The following is an 18,017-nucleotide window of genomic DNA, read 5'->3' on the forward strand; positions in this document are numbered from 1 at the left end:
GTATTTCTTTACAGAACGGGTAGTCAGGCGTTGGAATGGGCTGCCCAGGGAGGTGGTGGAGTCCCCATCCCTGGAGGTGTTCAAGAGGCGGGTTGACATAGCACTGAAGGATATGGTGTGGTTGGGATCTGTCAGTGCTGGGTTAACGGTTGGACTAGATGATCTTCAAGGTCCCTTCCAACCGAGATGATTCTGTGATTCTGTCTGGCCCAGCCCTGAGGTTGGTTTGGGGCAGGCAAGGCTCCCACGTCCCAGCTCAGCAAACTCACTGCTTGGGTGCTACAACCAGTTTGCATCTTGGCCCTTTCAGCTCTTCAGGAACATCTGAAACCATCTGCTTCGGTAATGGTTTGATTGGCCTTGGGAATCTAACAGGGAGCCCTGAGGAACGGCATGATAAAAAAAAATGTGATTCCGTACTCATCCCTAATGTGCAGAGATGCTGGCAAAAGAGGATTTTGCTTCATTTTATTTACATTTCTACCAAAAAAAAAAGCAAGTGCAATCCAGAGGGTGAAAAGGGGTTTTATTATTGGCAACATCAAGGAGTTCCTGGGTTTTAATGATTGAGAAATACCTTCTGCACATGCAGTTGAAGTCTATCAGCAACAGGAGAATTTCAGGATTTAAAACAGCGTGTATAGTCCCGACATGATGGAAAGGCTGATGTATTTGTATCACACGTGACAGATTGAATCTCTGAAAGACTAATTTTGCAATTAAACTGGACCTTGCTTTGCTTAGACAAAGCTGGTCCGTTTGATATTAAAGGTGAATAGCAAAATCATGTGCTACCTCTCAGGAAACACCAGCAGCCTCGTGAAGCTGTCTTTCTGCCAAGAAAACATCGTGGGAGCTCTTGGAGAGGATTTCACATGAACAAAAAAAATGTGGGAAGTCTTGAAATAAAAGGCTCAAATATGGACCCTGGAAGCTGATTCTCATCTTTTCCACCAGCAGAGAGAGGTGAAAGTCTAGGGCTTTGGCTGGGAGGGTGGGAATCACTGCCAGCTTCTACCTCTCTGGCCTGGCAAAAGTTTGCCACCCTGAAGGAAAACTTGAAAGATGAGAGACTTAAACCATTCTATGTGCTGGAGAAGCAGGAAAAAAACAAACATTTGGACCTAAAGTATAAGGGAAGTTATTACTACTGCAGAGCAGGGCAGAACTGCAGGCAGGTGTGAGAGAATCTGTATTGGGATGTAACTGCTTCTCCATGAGTCAAATCATTAGAGCAAGTGAGCCTGTGAATATGCAGATTAATGAACCAAACTTCCTGCTGCAAAGAGCTGCTGCAGCCCTAAGATATCAGTAACAGACAGGGAGGGCCCTGCCATGGCAAGGGCCTGTGACAAATGACCCCGACTCACAGTGACAGTACTCAGATTGCCTGCTAGGGAGAGAGCCTGGGTCCTTACAAGGGTCTCTACTCAACATCTAGGAGTAATTAATGGAACAAAGGGACATTATTATTCTTCTGCGGTTCACCTTTGCGCTAGAGCTTTTCCTTACAACGTTACATGTCTGAAGCAATGGACGGACTGAGCTGGGTTGAGGCTAGTGGGAAAAGTTCTGTGGCTGGGTGCTAGGATTGCTCTTGCTGCCCAGCTCTTTGATTTGAAGGAGGTCGAAAAGGTCTTGTGGGTTCCAGTTTCCCTTCGGGCTCTTCACACACAAATCCAGCTGCTTTAACGGGGGGAAGCCCTGCTCCTTCTCCGTCAGTTCCAGCAGCTGCTTCAGCAGGCTTGAAGTCTCGTCTCTGTTGGTGCTGCTGTAGAGATCTGAGGGATCTTGGCTCTTCTGCGAATCCCACATGGCATTCGAAAGCGAAATATCCCTGCTGCTGGCTGTGTGCACACTGCCTAGGGCATTGTGGAGCCACATCAGGCGCTTCAGCCCTTGAAATGCCCTCCCTTTGTCATGCATGAGCTGATGCTCCGTCACTGCTCTTTTACTGCAACAACGGGAAGAAAGAGTTAGGTTAGGAACCAAGCACGGCCAGATCTAAGCTACTGTTTCAAACGTGGCAGATTTGCAGCCGTCAGTTTTAGATGCTTCTCTAAACTGAGGAAGGAGCGTTGGTGGAGTCCACCCAGGATGTGGAGGACAGCCCCGAGGCGAGGCTCGTAGGGCTGGTGCTCGCAGCCAGCCTGGCCCTTGCAGAGCCCGCGGCGTGAGCACTCCCCTGCAGGCGAGCTCGGGCAGGCCGGGAGGCAGCCAGTTCCTGAAGATGGGAAGCTGAAAAACTGTGCCATTCCCAAAAGGTATTCCTTGGATCACCTTTTTTTTAAAAAAATAAACAACACCCCCCCCCCAAAAAAAAAAAACAAAACAACCAACCAACCAACCAACCCCACCAGACTGGGGAGACAGCGACAAAATTACCTTAGCAGGCTTTAAAAGCTCTTAGAGAGATCTGGTCTTTCCCTAATTTGGGTTCTTTTCAGCGGTTTAAACACCAGAATAAAATTCCCTTTTCATGACCTTAGTGTTCTAGGATTGTTGGGTTTGTTTCTTTCTTTCCAGAGCTGTAAATCAGGAGTAATTTAACTGAAGTCAGTGTCCATGAAATTAAAAAACCCCTTATCTTTCTCCCGATACACCAAAAATTTTGAGCCAAATATTGAGTGGGGAGGGCAGGCTAATTCTGGGATGCAATATTTCTGAATTTCAGGCTGTTTAGATAAACACCTCACTGCAGCTATAGGCTCTCACTGCAGATTTGGATCTGAATGGGAACCTAAATACAGAATTGTAGTGTGTGCCATTTCCACAGCTTGCATTGAACATCCTGACGTGGTTTGCTGCGCTGTGCTTAAAAGCATCAACTGAAATGTGGTGTATGTTACGCATCTAAAAACGCAATCGGTCTGATTTTGTACTGCATAGAGGGCGATGTAAAATGTTGCCATATCAGATGTAAGAGGATTTTCCTTCCACCATGCTCTGGAGTAAATGCCAGCGGTGGGGAATACAGCCCATTAAATCGAAGGCAAGCAGTCTTCTAATGGTATTAAGTAAAAGGATGATATTGCTTACTTTTCAGTGTCTTGACATGTTGCGAAACAGGCAAAAAAAAGAATTGCCAAAAATGTAACCATCTGCAGAGATCTCTGGGGCAGGAACATTTTCTCTCTTCTTTAAATCTGCTCCACAGGACAAGAAGCCGGCAGTATGATCAAAAATCTTTTTTCCTCTGTTCTTTCTTTCACCTGACAAAATGAATTTCAGCCTTTAAGCACTGGGAAAAGTGGAGCATTGTACTATGTTACATCATCCCTGGACCGCCCAGAACATCAGGCCTGTGGATTTGTAATATATACCAGTAAAAGATTAATAGATTTCATAGTATATTTCTACATTTCCTTCCTAAGAGTCCTAAATCTCCTTTTCCACTATTGCCTCCCAATATACTACTTCCCACTCTTGTACATTTGCAAGCACAGGAGATTATTTCATTCAGAACTGGCAAGAGACCTTCCTAATAAAAACTTAGCAGAAATTTAACAAAAAGATCAGGATTGGTGCCTAAGAAATCTGTCGCAAAACTCAAAAAGAGTTTAAGACTGGACCATGCAGATCAAGTTAAAAAGTGTAAACAGCCCTGGGACTTGACCTTTAACAACACAACCTCTTCCATGAGCAATACAAGCGCTGACACCCAAATCTGCCACTGCACAAGGAGGGTATTAGGCTGCTACCGGATTTCTTTTCTGTAAAGAAGTGGATTTCTGCTTAGGGAAGTGATAACTAGAAAATGTAATTCTACAGTGATTATTTTCATCTAAGTTATAACTGCATTCAGTTCTGTGTCTGCTCTTGGCATCGGTACACCTCTGCCTGCCCATCCTTCCAACCCCACCACTCTTTTATCGCCAGGTCTGTCACTAAAATTTCTGCATTCTTTTACACTAATGACTGCACCCTGCTTTTAGGATCAGCTTCAGCCTGTCTCTTTAGTTATTTACCAGCAAAACCTGTATTAATTGTTACATCAAAACTTAGATGGACAACAAAACAGAAGTTGCAGCATTTAAACTTGTGTAAGAATAGTAAAGATATGTTCCTGTATAATGAGGCTACTATTTTTTTTAAGAAATACTTCTTTTTGTGCTGAAGCAGTTTGGGTTAATAAAAAACGCAGCATCTCCTCAAATTACTTTTCTTTATACTAACTTGAGTGTTGAATTGTCAGTGACTGGATAGAAAGGCAAATTATACATTTGGCAGTAAAAATTAAGCTTGTTCTTAATAAGTCTACTCCACTAATTTGTGAATAATTTCCTTGGACAATGTGTTCAAGAGAAGCTAGACATAAAATAACAAATGGGTATTAGTTATGATTTTAAAATATCTGTATTAAATACAGATACATACACATAAATATACATATAGATGTGTGTATATTTACATGCTGTATATTTTGTTATGCTGATGTAGAACTCCTGCTCATATAATAGATAAGCTCTACTTTTCTATTGTGATCAACACTAAACTATGTATTAATGAAAAAGCATCTTCCAGTTACAAAAGTAACGTTATCTACTTACTGATGAACTTGTAGATATCACAGTTCTGATCTGCCAGTCTTGGCGTGACGTTCCAGTCGCAATGCCAACGAGTGCCTTTCACCTTCTTTTATACCAGCACAGAAACCACAGAAACAATAGAAATGATCTCTACAGCACTTTGTGACTAAGACCTTTCCTCTCGTGTCAGTGAGACAGCTCCCTGTTTCCAGCGATAATAAATCTTGGATTCTGAAGTGTTCTGTTCAGCCGTGACTAAAGAAAAGATCACGTTTGTGAACAGTTTTCTTATTCCTTTGCCATCTCTCCTGTTTTGTGAGAACTTTAAGATGATGCAAAAGGGATATTCAAACCTGTTTTTCCAGGGTTGATCAGGAGAAATGTCTCTGGTATGCAGAAGAGATCTCCCTCCTCTGCTGTCCTCATGGACTCACGTACAGGACACTGAAGTTGCATAGGAGGAAGCAAATCAACAATACTGATGAACTCTGTGATGCCAGTTATCATACAAACAGCAAAATGGGACCGTTCACAGCAAATCTAACTGAGGAGTTGGTAAATAAGATGCCACTCGATTTTAATGTTCAGTACAAATTTCATTTAAATCGTTGATTTTACAGTACAGTAAACATTTGTTTTAAATCTTGGAAACTGGGGACATACAGAGAAGACTTATTAACTGATTAAACAATAAAACTGCAAGTGGTAGCTTAGGCAAAAAGCCAAATTCTGATCTGCTTTGGAACCCTACAAGTTGATGCCGTGTGAGGTTTGATACTCACTTCACGATCTCTGACCAGGTAATTTCAACAGAATTTGGATACTCAGGATGTGGCCGGACCAGTAGGCTGAAACACTAGTCTAGAGAACAAGTTCCTATTTCTCAAAGTGAAAGAAAGTGAATGTATTTGTCACCTCTGAGGAAAAATTCCCTGGAAGGATTGAAAAGATAATTTTCTTAGTGTTATCAGAAGCTACTGATTCCTTTTAGCCAAGCCATAGGCACAGCCATACGTTCCCATTACACCCAGTCTCGGGTGAATGCAAACACATTGTCCAAACGGAGACAGGCCCTATTAGCAGTGCTCGCACGACCTCATCTATTCTCGTGGCTTCTACGGACATCAAATTGCTTTTTATTACAGTCCTCATGACAGCTTATTTTGAGCCCCGCTATTTCAGAGCAATCAAATAAGTGTTTCTGATTTCATTACGTGAGTCCCAATTGTTAAGGAGAGTGTCACTCATTAAAGAGAACAAAGTGTACCACCAATTAAAGATGACATTTGTTAAATATTGGTGACACAGGGGCCTGCTTCATATCTTAGTTTCCAGGGTAGCAGTTACACTGCAGTTACACTGAATTATCTGCCTCTGAAACCAAGGTTTCTTAGTTACATCTTCAAGGATTAATAAGCACTGGCCAAAGTCATGTCCAGAACATCTGGTCTAATTCATCCATGAACTTTTTGAGTCTCCATTATATAATGGGTTTTCACTGAACGTGGTTACCGGCATCTCCACTGAAAGAACTAATATGCCATTAATCTGAGTGACTACAGACAGCCAGAGACACTGACCTGGGATCAGTAACCGGGCACTTGAAGCATTCTGTGATGGCCAAACCGCATTGCCGTGGCTACGCTCTTCCACTGGGTATTTCTTTCCACCCAAGAACTTAGAAGAAGTCAAAATAACTCTGGACGTGACTTTGTTACATCTCCCTGAGATGTGAGGACAGACTGCGGTGAAGTTACGATCTATCTTGGAGAAGCATCCGGCGCAGTAGGGAAAAGACGCTTGCAGGGATTTGTTTGCAATATTTCTAAAGAAAATATAAAATGTGTTGATTGAACAGTTTATACCACAGCCACACACATAGCAGTTAGTATTTCTAACCATGATGGGGACATTGATAATTTCACAAGGAGAAATGCACAAACAGCACTACCAGGTGATATTTTTAGCTGATATAAATGAATCTCTGCAAGAGCTCTGAACAGTGTAGAGGAGACTAAGAGCTGCCAGGGAAGTAACCAGCAAACCCAGCTGACTGGAGTTTGGTTACCTCGGGGCCTCCCTCCGAGCACACTTGGAGCCATCAAAGGTTTTAGCCTTGGCTTCAAAGCCTTCGCTCACACCCTCCGGCTTTTCCTGGTCCTAAGGCCTGACCTCATTAGAGGGTGCCTTTGCTCTTCAATCACCTTTTTCAGTGGGAGCGGCTGAGCGAGGAGGGCTGTGCAAATTACGGTTTCCCAGCCAGTGATTCTGTTGTTTTGCTTTCCAGTCCTCTCCCCAGGGAGCCAGGTGGGGGAGGAAGGGAATATGGCTTGCTGCAGAGCATGAAAGAAAAAAGCAAGAGAAAGCCTGGAGGCCCAGTTGAGGGGGAAGAAGGAATGGGGGAGGGAACAGAAAGCAAAGCAAATGTGCAAATAACCTCGTTAGGGCAAGGGGGATCCTCTTGCCTGGGATTTGAAAACTTAATTAAACAAAGACTGTACTGCATCAAAGGGATCCTCTATCTGCAGGGAGATGGACAGACAGATCTGATGAATTTTTTCCACATGCTGTTCTCTGTTATTCACCAGTAACAGGAGTGTGGGCTCCGGCAGGCTTCACGCTTCTCTAATGTAAAAATCGACTTTGCTTTTTCGGATTGTTTTTTTTTTTTTTTTGTCCCCTAACTGCTCTTAGCCTCACAGAGTAAAATTCATATGAGCTGTTCAGTACGGTGTGTGGAAAGAAAGACACCGCCCTGTTGAGAGGAAACTGTTTGACCACACTTGGATGGTAAATATAGTTCCCCTGAGCTGCTGGTGAAGCAGCTGCTAATGAATGGCTGCTCTCCCTTCCTGGCCTCCCTAATTGAGAGATCAGAGGAAATGACACCTCGAAGCAAACCCGGAGGCCACGAAGACTTCTGCACCACTACACCCACATCTCTGGGCACTACGGGGGCCATCACCAGCCCTCAGCCCCGGGAGGAAGGAGCCAGCAGCAGCATCGCCTCAGTAACCATTTAAAGGAGATGAAATTCTGCTCCTAGAGAGCAGGCTCCAGGCTTCCCCTCGGCTTGGGTGCTTATAGCTCTGCTGTATCACCTTCCTACTGCTGGGGGGACAGTCTTGTGCGATCCGGAGAGGCGTATGTAATCGCATTTGTGGGGGGTAGGCTCCAGGGCCAGCGTCTGGCCTGCGTGGGCAGTTTTAAATCCTGGCCCCTAATCCACTACATACTGCATCATCCCAGAGAGAACTCCCATCTTCCAGGGGATTAAAATTGGAGTGGAACAGCAGTGAGTCAGGCTCACTGGTTTAATTTTCCGTTTACTGATTTCAAGTCAGATTTACAGAAGTGCCTGAGCCTCACAGCTCTATCTGAATAGGGTAGCAAGAGTGTTTTGTCCTCCAAAACCTGCCCCGGAGCCAAGCCTGGGGCTGATTCTTTTTCCCTCCCAAAACAGTCTCCAGATGGAATATTTTCTGTGTGCAAAACAAATTCAGGTGACGCTGAGACAAAGCCACCGGTCTCTTGTGCTGCTTCTGTAACACCTGCTGGGCTTCTCTAAACTTATCCCTGGTTCGACAGGGCTGCAGTAAACCTGGAGAATTCCACCGAGAACCTCGACTGAGCAAAAACAAAATACAGGGAGGGGTGTCTCCCCTGGAAGGAGCCGGGATGCGCCCTGCGAGAGGCGAATGCCGCCATCTGGTGCCCGCAGCTCGGTGTGGCCGGGCCGGGCGAGGGGGGGCGGGCAGGGGCTGGCCCCAGCTGGGGGAGAAAGAGGTGCTGCGGCTCAGGGGCACCCCAAATCCTGCCGGAGGAGTCCCGAGGTTACCTGGGAATCAGCTGTCTTGTCCCCAGATTAGAGGGCTTTGTGCTAGAGGGGGTGCCCAGTCGCTAATGTCTGTAGGACCAAAAAGAGGGTTCTTAAAGGACTAAATTGGCCAAGGGCTGGTCTGGGTTTCTTATTTATCAGTGACAGCAAATGTTCCTGAGGGAGAGTGGTGCGTCAGTGTGCCACCATGCAGGGGTCATAGGGCTGCCAGCAGTGGGGTCTGGCGTTGTAATCGACACCCCGCCCGCAGGTGTAAAAGATGCAGAAGGAGGTGGAACCCCAGCAGTGGCAGAAGGCTCACGCCTGGGAGGATGGGGTGAAGGTTGGGGAGCTAAGAGTCTCCAAATGACTTGGCACTCAAGTAAACGGACGTCCTGCTAACTAATCCCCAGGTGCTGAGGCTTGGGGACGTGCTGCGCCCCTGCGCGGGATGCGGGGTGTGTCTTAGTTTAGGTCTATGATGTAGAGATTATAGTCTGTTGCTTCACTCTCCCTTTACTTGAGGACTGAGGCACAGCTAAAAGCTTTAACAGTGAAAAAAATCATATACTTTAGAAGTGGGGGGGTAAGAAACAGGGACTTGCACCCTGTAAACGGAAGAGCAGTTGTGGTAGGAATAAGCTTACGGAAGCTGGTTGTAATATATGTAAAAATCAGGCAAGTGTAAATCACTGTTTCTTTAGAAAATAGCCTTCATCAAGATTAGTCTATTAGCAGGATGTGAAAATGGGTTGAATCCACAAGAACTTCACAACCTGCTAGCTGAGGTATGACTATGTGCAGTCAGCTTTCTGACTGAAGTAAAGGCCTGTCCCGTCAGACCAGTTCCTGTTGTGTTTGTGTCATGACATTTCCTAGAAGACCTTTCTGTAGGTAGAATAATGCCAGTAAATAAGTATTTTTGCTAATGTTGTCTAGGTTCGCTTGAGGAGCAACTCTAAGAGATCCTATTGCTGATATAAGTATTCTTCAGTAAATATTGTCTGTCTCCTGAAGTATCCCTTAAATTTGGCTCACATGGCTGAGGTTTCTTCCAAATCATAATGGCTAGAATATGTTCATTTTCTTATGAGATTTAAATCTCAGAAACAATGATAGCAGCTTGAATAGAACACCTTACTTCTTGTCAGTCTGGTCATGGATTCTGATCTGGCCATGTTATAAAATAGAGAACTCTGTAATTGTGCAGGTGTTAGGTGCCTTTTCAGTCCAGCCCACCTCATTAAAGTAGATCTGATCTTGTTTGTAAGGTCAGTGTTCTCTCCTTCCTTTTGTGGAAGATCCGATGAATGTAAAAGTTCTGTACATCTCACAAATATTGGACCCGAGTGGTATTTTCTCACTGCAAAAGGGAGAGAGGTGCAATTGCAGCAGGATTTTTCAAACACTTATAAACTTGGAATAAGGCAGAAAGTAACGTAACACAGTGCAGCGTTCATATATGTATGTACATATACAGTGCTGCTCAGAGCTCTTTCAGGGGATCATCTTTTGGAGGACAATCAAAACGCTGACTTTTGAATTACTGAAGTGCTGTGTGGCTGTGTTGGGGCGTCCTGAAACCGACTGTGGAAATAGGTTGGGTTTTTGGCTGAATACAGTTGCCTGTGTTCTGACCCCTGCCTTTTGTCACAGTTATGTGCCACATTTAGTTTCTTTATAATGCCAAAAGCAAACTGAAAATGGATTATGTTTGGATGACGTGCTTTTTATGGCATGTGATTTATAAAGCATGGTGATGGGCCTAAGCCCACCTAAGAAGTGTCTTGAATAAAGCAGGTAGTATGTCCTAGATGAGTGCTGGATGCTGTGTTTATTTTGCAGGAGGTGAACTTACTTCTCAATAAATCCTTTGTTGCCAAGCGTGTCATCTGTAACTATTTTCATATGTCATGTGTAACTCTGGTACGAAGTTAAAAGATCTGTTAAGATTACAAGATTGTCCGAGTTGCTCTCTAACTAATGTTTGGTGTGGTTTGGTTTCTTTTTTTTTTTTTTTGATATTGATTATTGCAAAACTTAAATCATGTTTCAAACGTACATTATGTTGATATGAAGCAGCATCTAGTTAATGTTGTAAACCCCAGTTGAGAAGGGAGGTGAGCATGGGAAATCACCATCTCAGAGGAGTCATAAAGTGAAATGGCTGAACAGCCCCAAGTAAACTTCGAATTATTTCCTTTATGTTGCCTCAGGAAATTAACCGTCAACTAATTTAGATTACAGAATATTAGATTTCTTTAATTAAATGTGGGTGACTGTCAGATAACTGTACACATTATAAAGTTACTTTAGAGCATCAGTTACCTCAAAATCCTTTGTTTTTCTGTCCCTTGGCCAATTTTGACTCTCAGAAGGATTTTACTGAAAAGAGGTTTTTAAAAATAATGAGGGATGCTGTAAAAGATTTTGGAAAATTCTACTGGTTGTCATTAATTCCAATAATTTTTTTTTACATGCTGGTACAATTCTAGCAGACTGAGGATGCCCCATCCTCTGCATAGTTCCTGTTTGGAAAACACAGTACATGTGCATTAATTTGTACTGAAAATGCCTTATCACATATAATATTACTCAAAGTATTACTAATTATACTTGTACCAGATAAATTTGTCTTGTCTGGTCCGAGTCAAAAAGGTAAAGTCTGGATTGAACACAGCCTACAGATATGACTTTTGAAAGTTACTGCAGCAACAGCCCTGGGTGGGTTTCTCACGTTATTTGATAACCTGAAACAAGAGGTTTGTTATCTAAGGCAACCCCTCTAGAGCAAGTTATTTTTTTAACTGATATGTCCTGGCTAAATGAATCAGAGTTTAGTAAAGCACGTCAACACCACTTAACAATGCCCTCTGTAACAAATTTATCGGTTTCAAATCCTCTTGTTTTCTTGAGCGCTGAAAAAAAAAAAAATCACTTCCCTCTTTTGTGCCTCAGTAGGCAGAAGCCCGGGCATAAATTTTACCAAAAACTATTGAGTTAACATCGGTTTGCTCAACACATTTATTTAAAGCTACTGCCCATGGGGAGAAGTTATTATTAGCGAATCCTAGCTTTTATAGATGTAAAACACTAATGACAAGGGGACGATGCTTAAAAAACCCACGGCCTGAATGTACCCCACCGGGTCAGAGAGACACGAGAAATGAAAACCTTCTTTCTCTTTGTAGCCAGCAAAACAGCCTCCCTGGGTGTGTTGTCATTTCCTGATTTCCGAGACTTGAAGTCTCTCCTCGATAATCAGTTTCTAAAGCGAAATTTTGTGCGAGAGGAGGGGAAGGGCTCGGCCTGCGGAGCCGCCTCAGGACTCCCGCCGCTGGCGGGGAGGAGGAGCCCGCCCGCCGCCGCTCGGGGCCGCGCGGAGGCGGCGGGATGAGGCGAGCTGTCAATCAGAGGAACGGCGCCCTCTGATTTGCTGTCGCGTGGAGTCACGTGGGAGCAGACTGCCAGTATATAATGGCGGGCGGGGTAGGTATCCGCCGCCATTTTGTCCAGTGAAGAAAAGCGGAGCGGGAGTCTCGTTGAGGGTCGAGTCGGCTACGAATTTAGCGCGGGCTCCCTTCGCGCGCCCTCCCTCTTAGCATCGGTGAGGATCTTCACCTCGGAGGGCGGGGGGGAGGTGGCACCCGCGGTCTCGGTCCTCGGCAGGGCGGATGGAAGCGGCGGGGCCCGGTGGCGGCAAACAAAGAGCAGCCGCCATTTTGTAAAGCTGGGCCGCGGGCGGTGGCTGCCGCTGCGCTGAGGAAAGCCGGGCGGGGAGAAGGCGGGTAGGCCACGGGTTGCCTTAAAGAGCCCGCTCGCCGCCGTTTCTCTGCGGCTGTGGCCAGTGAGGCGAGTTACGGCTGGGCGGGGGGTGGTGCGGCGCCTTTCCCGCCCGCTCCGGGGGAGCGCCGCTTCCTCACGTCGCGTATGCAGCGCTGAGGAGACGCTAGGGAGGGATTCCCCGAGCGCTCCCGGCGTGGTCTCCGCCGGAGGTGGCGCTGCTTTTCCCCCCGGCCTGTGCAGTTTCCCCTGAGTCCCGCTCCGAGAACAATGGAGCCCCGCTCCGGCGCAGCGCTCCCCCTGCAGGCCCGGCCCCCGCAGCAGCCCAGGGGCAGAGGGGCGCAGAGAAACAGCCCCATGCAAAGTTGGGGGCCTTAAAAGTAAACGAAATTCCCTGAAGCGGTGAATTTTAATCACGGTTACGAGATAGTAGATAGCTTTTCTGTTCGTTTTTAAAACACACTCTTGCACACCCTCCACCCCTTCCACACAGGTAAATGTTTATCATGTCAGATCATATCACTGTTGTCGTTTCTGGGAAAAGGAACCAACAGAATTGCTTCCTTTGTAAATGAATAAACACTTGCTGTCTGTTAAGTATACATGAGCTTTTTTTTGTCCTAGCAATGCATCGTGACTCTTGTCCGCTGGACTGCAAGGTTTATGTGGGTAACCTTGGAAACAATGGCAACAAAACTGAATTAGAGCGAGCTTTTGGCTACTACGGACCACTGCGCAGCGTATGGGTGGCAAGAAATCCTCCTGGTTTTGCCTTTGTGGAATTTGAAGATCCACGAGATGCAGCTGATGCAGTAAGAGAACTAGATGGAAGGTAAAACGTGCTTCTTGTGTGTTTGGCTTGCCTGGTGAAAATAAGAGAAATTGTGGGTAGTGGTATAGTTTAAATTGGGAAGCTTCAACTGGCAAAACCAGGGACTTGACACATTTGTTACACAATACTTATTTGTATGGTGATATAAGGCCTTTCTTAATAGTACAGGAATAGCACTGGGACAGTTAATTTTACAATTAAGAGTTGGACTCCCAAGTTAGTCATGACTTGGACCCCTTGGTGCGTATTAGTTAAATTCAAGATGGTGTTACTATAAAGAGGAGAGAGACACTCCTTGGTTCCTTCTCTGCTCGCTTTAATAGCTTGGCAAGCTTTCAGAAGCGGCCAAACCTTTTGTCTGTCCTGCTGGGGTCTGCTTTTGTCGACTGAATACTGTGTACTTTAATGTGTTTAGCTAGAATGTTTTTCCCCCTTGTTGCCTCTTCCTTTTCACCCTTGATTCTGTAGGCTTTCTTCTGCACGCAGCCTTTCCCGGGAAACGCTAACTGATGTCGATCTCTTTTCCCAGAACCCTCTGTGGGTGTCGTGTCAGAGTGGAGCTCTCCAATGGTGAGAAACGGAGTCGGAACCGTGGGCCACCTCCATCCTGGGGCAGGCGTCCTCGAGATGACTATCGCAGAAGAAGTCCTCCTCCTCGTCGCAGGTACCCTAGGTCCAAGTACACTCATAGAGCTGTTGGCACTGTTACCACTTAGCGTCCTAGAAGCAGGCTTTTTAAAAGCATGTTGATGGATAACGTTCATCTATCTGATCACAATTTGGAGATGGCAAATGCTAAAAAAAAGAAAAAAAAAAAACAAACCCCAAAACCCCACAAAATCGAGGTGAACTTAAGTTGTGTTGAATGTTGGCTTTTGTCCTTAGGTCACTGTGCAAGTTGGTAGTCAGTGCCCTCTATCCTGGACTTACCCTCGTTCCTCCTAAAATCTGCTCATCTTCTAGTCACACTTTCCCTTTCTTCCCCATACTTCAACTTAGGCTGTTCCTTTCCTTTATTCCATAATGGCAAAACATGACATACAGCAGCTTAGCATTTCCATACAGATGTGTTTCTCCGCTTTGTTTGCACAATTGAAATACTTTCCAAGCAGGCAGCTGTTTAATAATAGATCAAGTAACAGTTGCTCTAAACATCTAGAATCTTTACACTTCAGTGTTAGTTTGGAATTAAACCATCGTGTGACGATCCTGTCACTTGAGGTTTGCAAACCCAGCTCTAAAATATAGCAGGATTTTTGGTAACTGACACGTTCTTGGACCCAGACTAGCTTGTCTGGCGGTTTAAGTCTGCAACGTGGTTTTTGCAGGACTGAATTTACCTGTTGCAGGTGAGTGAAGTCCTCACAAGTCAGGGTTTCAAGCTTACCCTTTTGCTGTTGAAAATAACACATTAGGAGTATTTGTTAGCTAATAGATGGTTGTACTGATGGCTTGTTTTTCATTTTTTTTATGCTTTTTGGTCCATCTATTAATAAAAATGAACCCGTTACAGAGTCACCATCATGTCTCTTCTCACCACCCTCTGAGTCTGCATTAGCCAGTCAACTAGCCCTTTCAGCGTCATGTGACCAGCGCGCCCCATGCAGCTTGGCTGGTGTCGTTTCACATGACCCAGGCATGGCCAGTCGTCAGGTTGCACCGCCCTTTGGTTCCCGAGCATGCTGTTTTCTCTCAGCCTTCTCTCCAACCTTAACCAAATCGGCAGCAGCCACCTCGACCGCCCACACATTCCCGGCCAATCAGCTCAGCTGTTTATTTACCAAATGTCTTCACAACAACTACAGCAGCAGCCTTCGGCTAACAAAAAAGCAGGAAAAATCCACAACACCCCCTTCGCCAACCAACTAAATACAACGCAACATCTGGCAAAACCTTTTCAGCAAATTCTTCTTGGCAGTCAGTCCGGCAGCCTCACCTCACCATTTCTAGCTTGTTGAAACCAAAAACTAGTAAGTTTTTCCTGCTTATACAGTTTACTGCTGGTTAAAATAAGGAGTAAGCGGCTTATAAGTAATTACTTTTCTCAATCAAAGGCTGGCTGTGCATAATTGAGTGGTAACGTACATATGTTGCTTGAGAAAACTTTTAAGGGTGATACGGAAGCTCTTACACTGTGAATAACGTAAAAACCAGTATATTTGCATGTGAGATGCCAAACTAAATTTTTAATAAAGCTCTAACAAACTTAGCTTTTCCTTGCCAGAAAAGTCCTATCACCTTTAAATGGTTTTACTAACAGTTTTCAAAACTTAAAACAATTACTTTTTGGGATGAACTGGGCCGAGCTAAGGTTATTTTTTTTTATTTTTTATTTTTTTAAGAAAATAGTCTAAACACACTCTATGGCATTAAAAATGACAATCACAGATATGCAGTTCTAATGTAGCACTTAATGGCATTATCAATATTTACACTGAGCGCATTTTCACTTTTTTTCCACTTGGTATCTCTTATGTCTTGTTATGGACCTTTTTGGCTTGCATGGGTTCCAAAACATTTGGTCTGTGCTATTTTTTTTTTTTTTGGAACCACTTGTGGGACTTTGGTGTGGTGTTCTGGGCAGTGTATTTAGTTGAAATGGAAAGTGTTGCTTTGGACAAGTCTGCTATGAAGCATTCTTAGTTAAAGTGAATTCGTGGTTGGAAACGTGCTGTTCACACTGAGCTTTGTTTTACTGCCTAATCTTTCCATGCCTTTTACTGGATGATGGATGCCAGTTATTCTTGGCACGTTCCCTGGGCCCAACAGTGAGTTTGACAAGTTGGGAAATGCCTCACCCCATTAATGCTAAAAGAATTGATAAAAAGCCTCACATTTCTTTTTCTGGTTCTAGATCACCGCGAAGGAGAAGCTTTTCTCGCAGCCGCAGCAGGTACGCAGCAGTTCATGACAGCATGGGCCGTTTTGTCGGGGAGGTTTGAAAAGAAAGAAACCAAAGCAGCGTGACGTTTGGGCTGCGTGGCGTCCAGGGGAGGCGTTGTAACTCGGTAAAAGGGAGAAACGGGCTTGCTGCTGTCACGTTGCTTGCCTTGGAGTTAATTTACACAGCTATTTGAGATTCCGGGGTTAGCAGTTGAAGGATATTAAGAATGGCAGTAATAGTTTTTCTGTTCTGCAGCTGTCCAAGGTTCCTGCCAGTTTTTCTTAAAATTTCTGTGTTCACATGCTACTCTCCTCCACATCCCGAGAGCCACGACACAGGGGATAAAAAACCCATCGTGAACATGTTCTGCTGTCGCGTACTGCAGAGCGTTAGGTGGTGGTGATGCAGTTTGTGTTGGGAGCTTTGAAGCTTCCTGAGCTCACGTGCGATTTTTGTTCTTGTAGCACAGGGAGCTGCATTGCTGTGAGGGATGTGTAAGTCCACGTGGACACGCCAGGTTAGCTGAGGCACCGATTTAAACTGTGGTTGCCTGTTCACAGTGTGACTTAAGCAGTGTTGTACGGCTCAAGCTGATTATTCTTACCTGAAGGAAAGGCTAATACAATAATCATTAACAGGTTTCCCCTGGTTGAATAGTTAAAAACCTTAAGGTGCTGAAGGGAAGCTCTTCAGATCGCATGCTTCGCCTCATTCAGCTTTGATTTGATGCTGCAATCATCTTGTATTGTTGTCTTTAACAGGTCCCTCTCCAGAGACAGAAGAAGAGAGAGATCACTCTCACGGGAGAGGAATCACAAGCCTTCTCGTTCCTTCTCCAGGTCTCGCAGGTAGGATGAGTCTTGCCATGGTTATGCAGTTTGAGTAAATCTGTAAAGATGATCCTTGCCGTGGTTTGGTAATACTGAAGAGAGTTGTGGTGGAGAATCTGTAGTGTCCTACGAGGTTCTTCACCTTGAATTCAATACTCAGTTTATTAAATGACCACTATTCTTAAAATGCTTAAATATCATCTACTTAATGTCATCTAAAGGTCACTGGGGTTGGGGGGATTTAAAGCGAAATCTGCTCTTGGCCTCTGGATACTAACGTGTCTCTTCTTCCTCAGTCGCTCCAGGTCAAATGAGAGGAAATAGGACTGTGAGCAGGAGCTGTGTACAGGAACTCATTAGATCTGAGGACAGGAGGAGTATGTACAGAACATTGTTTTGTTTTGAAACTTCATAAAGCTTGGTGCATTTTTAAAATGTTTTAGCTGTTGAACTTGCTTTGTTCCTTGTATCTTGTAACAGGTGGCAAATGTAAAGATGTGAATCTGTATATGGTTCTGAGCAGATCATATGATTTGTAATATTAATCGCTTCACAATGTACCGTTACGCACAGTTGTTTGTGTTGAATGGGAAGCAGTTTGTCTTGCGTAGGTAGAAGAGTGCGTCTGGTCTTGACCCGCTGGGCTCTGTTTTGCTGGGACTCTGCGCAATGGCGACGTGTTCATGGCGGAGGCGTTGGTCTGTGCAGAGCGGGGCGCCGACGCTTCCCGGCGCGGTTCTTGGAAACAGCCAGGAACGCCGAGGGTGGCCTGGGGGGGGGAATGGCTGAGCTGCAGTGGCATCCCGAGCTCTAGTTCTGACTTCCATTACCTGGAACCGAGCTACTTTATATTACGTGGAATATAAATTTTTAGCCGTATGGTCAGTTAATTTTGTACTTTCATGTGACTAGAGTACTAAAATAGATGATTGTTGGTTGACCATCTATTCCAGAACCTCTGAATAGACCAAATACACAGCAGAACTGACAGCTGGAGTGGGTGTGTTGCGTGCGTAATGGTACATTGTAAAAGTTAGGAATTAAACATTTCTTTACTGTACAAGAATTTTCATGTCACTTGTAAAATGTCTTTTGTGAGATCCTTGGGATTAAAGTTTTGGTTACAACTTGTTGTTCAGTATTTCACTTGAGTACCTGTTTGTACATTCACATCGCGGAATGTGGCGCAATGTGGTTTAAATTCAGTGTGGGCTTGGGGTAAGATGGTGCTTGTGACATCCCGCTGGGACGCGCCTGGGAAGGGTCGGGCGCTGCTCTACGTCGTGGGTCCTTCCCTGTCGCTGCTCCGCACCCTCGGCCGGGGCTTTCATTCTCCCTCACA

The 18,017-nt window shown here is 44.9% G+C and overlaps 2 protein-coding genes and 1 long non-coding RNA gene across 4 annotated transcripts; 1 reads left to right on the forward strand and 2 right to left on the reverse strand.

Annotated features, from left to right (window-relative positions):
- Positions 1-1,557: 1,557 nt before the first annotated feature.
- LOC141954151 (parathyroid hormone 4-like) lies at positions 1,558-3,128 on the reverse strand. The gene is made up of 2 exons (XM_074893393.1): positions 3,040-3,128; positions 1,558-1,954 (listed from the first exon to the last, which is right to left on the reverse strand). Exons 1-2 carry the CDS (start codon positions 3,126-3,128, stop codon positions 1,558-1,560), a joined length of 486 nt encoding a protein of 161 aa, XP_074749494.1.
- Positions 3,129-4,650: 1,522 nt separating this feature from the next.
- On the reverse strand, positions 4,651-6,408 carry LOC141954456 (uncharacterized). The gene is made up of 3 exons (XR_012632187.1): positions 6,110-6,408; positions 4,883-4,973; positions 4,651-4,784 (listed from the first exon to the last, which is right to left on the reverse strand). It is a non-coding gene; the product is annotated as an uncharacterized LOC141954456 (long non-coding RNA).
- A 5,415-nt stretch (positions 6,409-11,823) lies between these two features.
- Positions 11,824-17,802, forward strand: SRSF3 (serine and arginine rich splicing factor 3). 2 transcript variants are annotated; one of them, XM_074893602.1, is made up of 6 exons: positions 11,824-11,953; positions 12,754-12,961; positions 13,491-13,625; positions 15,816-15,854; positions 16,607-16,693; positions 16,972-17,802. In XM_074893602.1, exons 2-6 carry the CDS (start codon positions 12,756-12,758, stop codon positions 16,997-16,999), a joined length of 495 nt encoding a protein of 164 aa, XP_074749703.1. In that variant the 5' UTR covers positions 11,824-11,953; positions 12,754-12,755; the 3' UTR covers positions 17,000-17,802. The 2 variants fall into 2 exon arrangements, 1 of the variants encoding a protein (XP_074749703.1); XR_012632138.1 differs by lacking the exon at positions 11,824-11,953 and adding an exon at positions 14,475-14,931 and having other exon boundaries at positions 12,879-12,961.
- The last annotated feature ends 215 nt before the right edge of the window (positions 17,803-18,017 follow it).

Source organism: Strix uralensis, chromosome 24 (assembly GCF_047716275.1).
Source record: "Strix uralensis isolate ZFMK-TIS-50842 chromosome 24, bStrUra1, whole genome shotgun sequence".
Lineage (NCBI taxonomy): Eukaryota > Metazoa > Chordata > Aves > Strigiformes > Strigidae > Strix > Strix uralensis.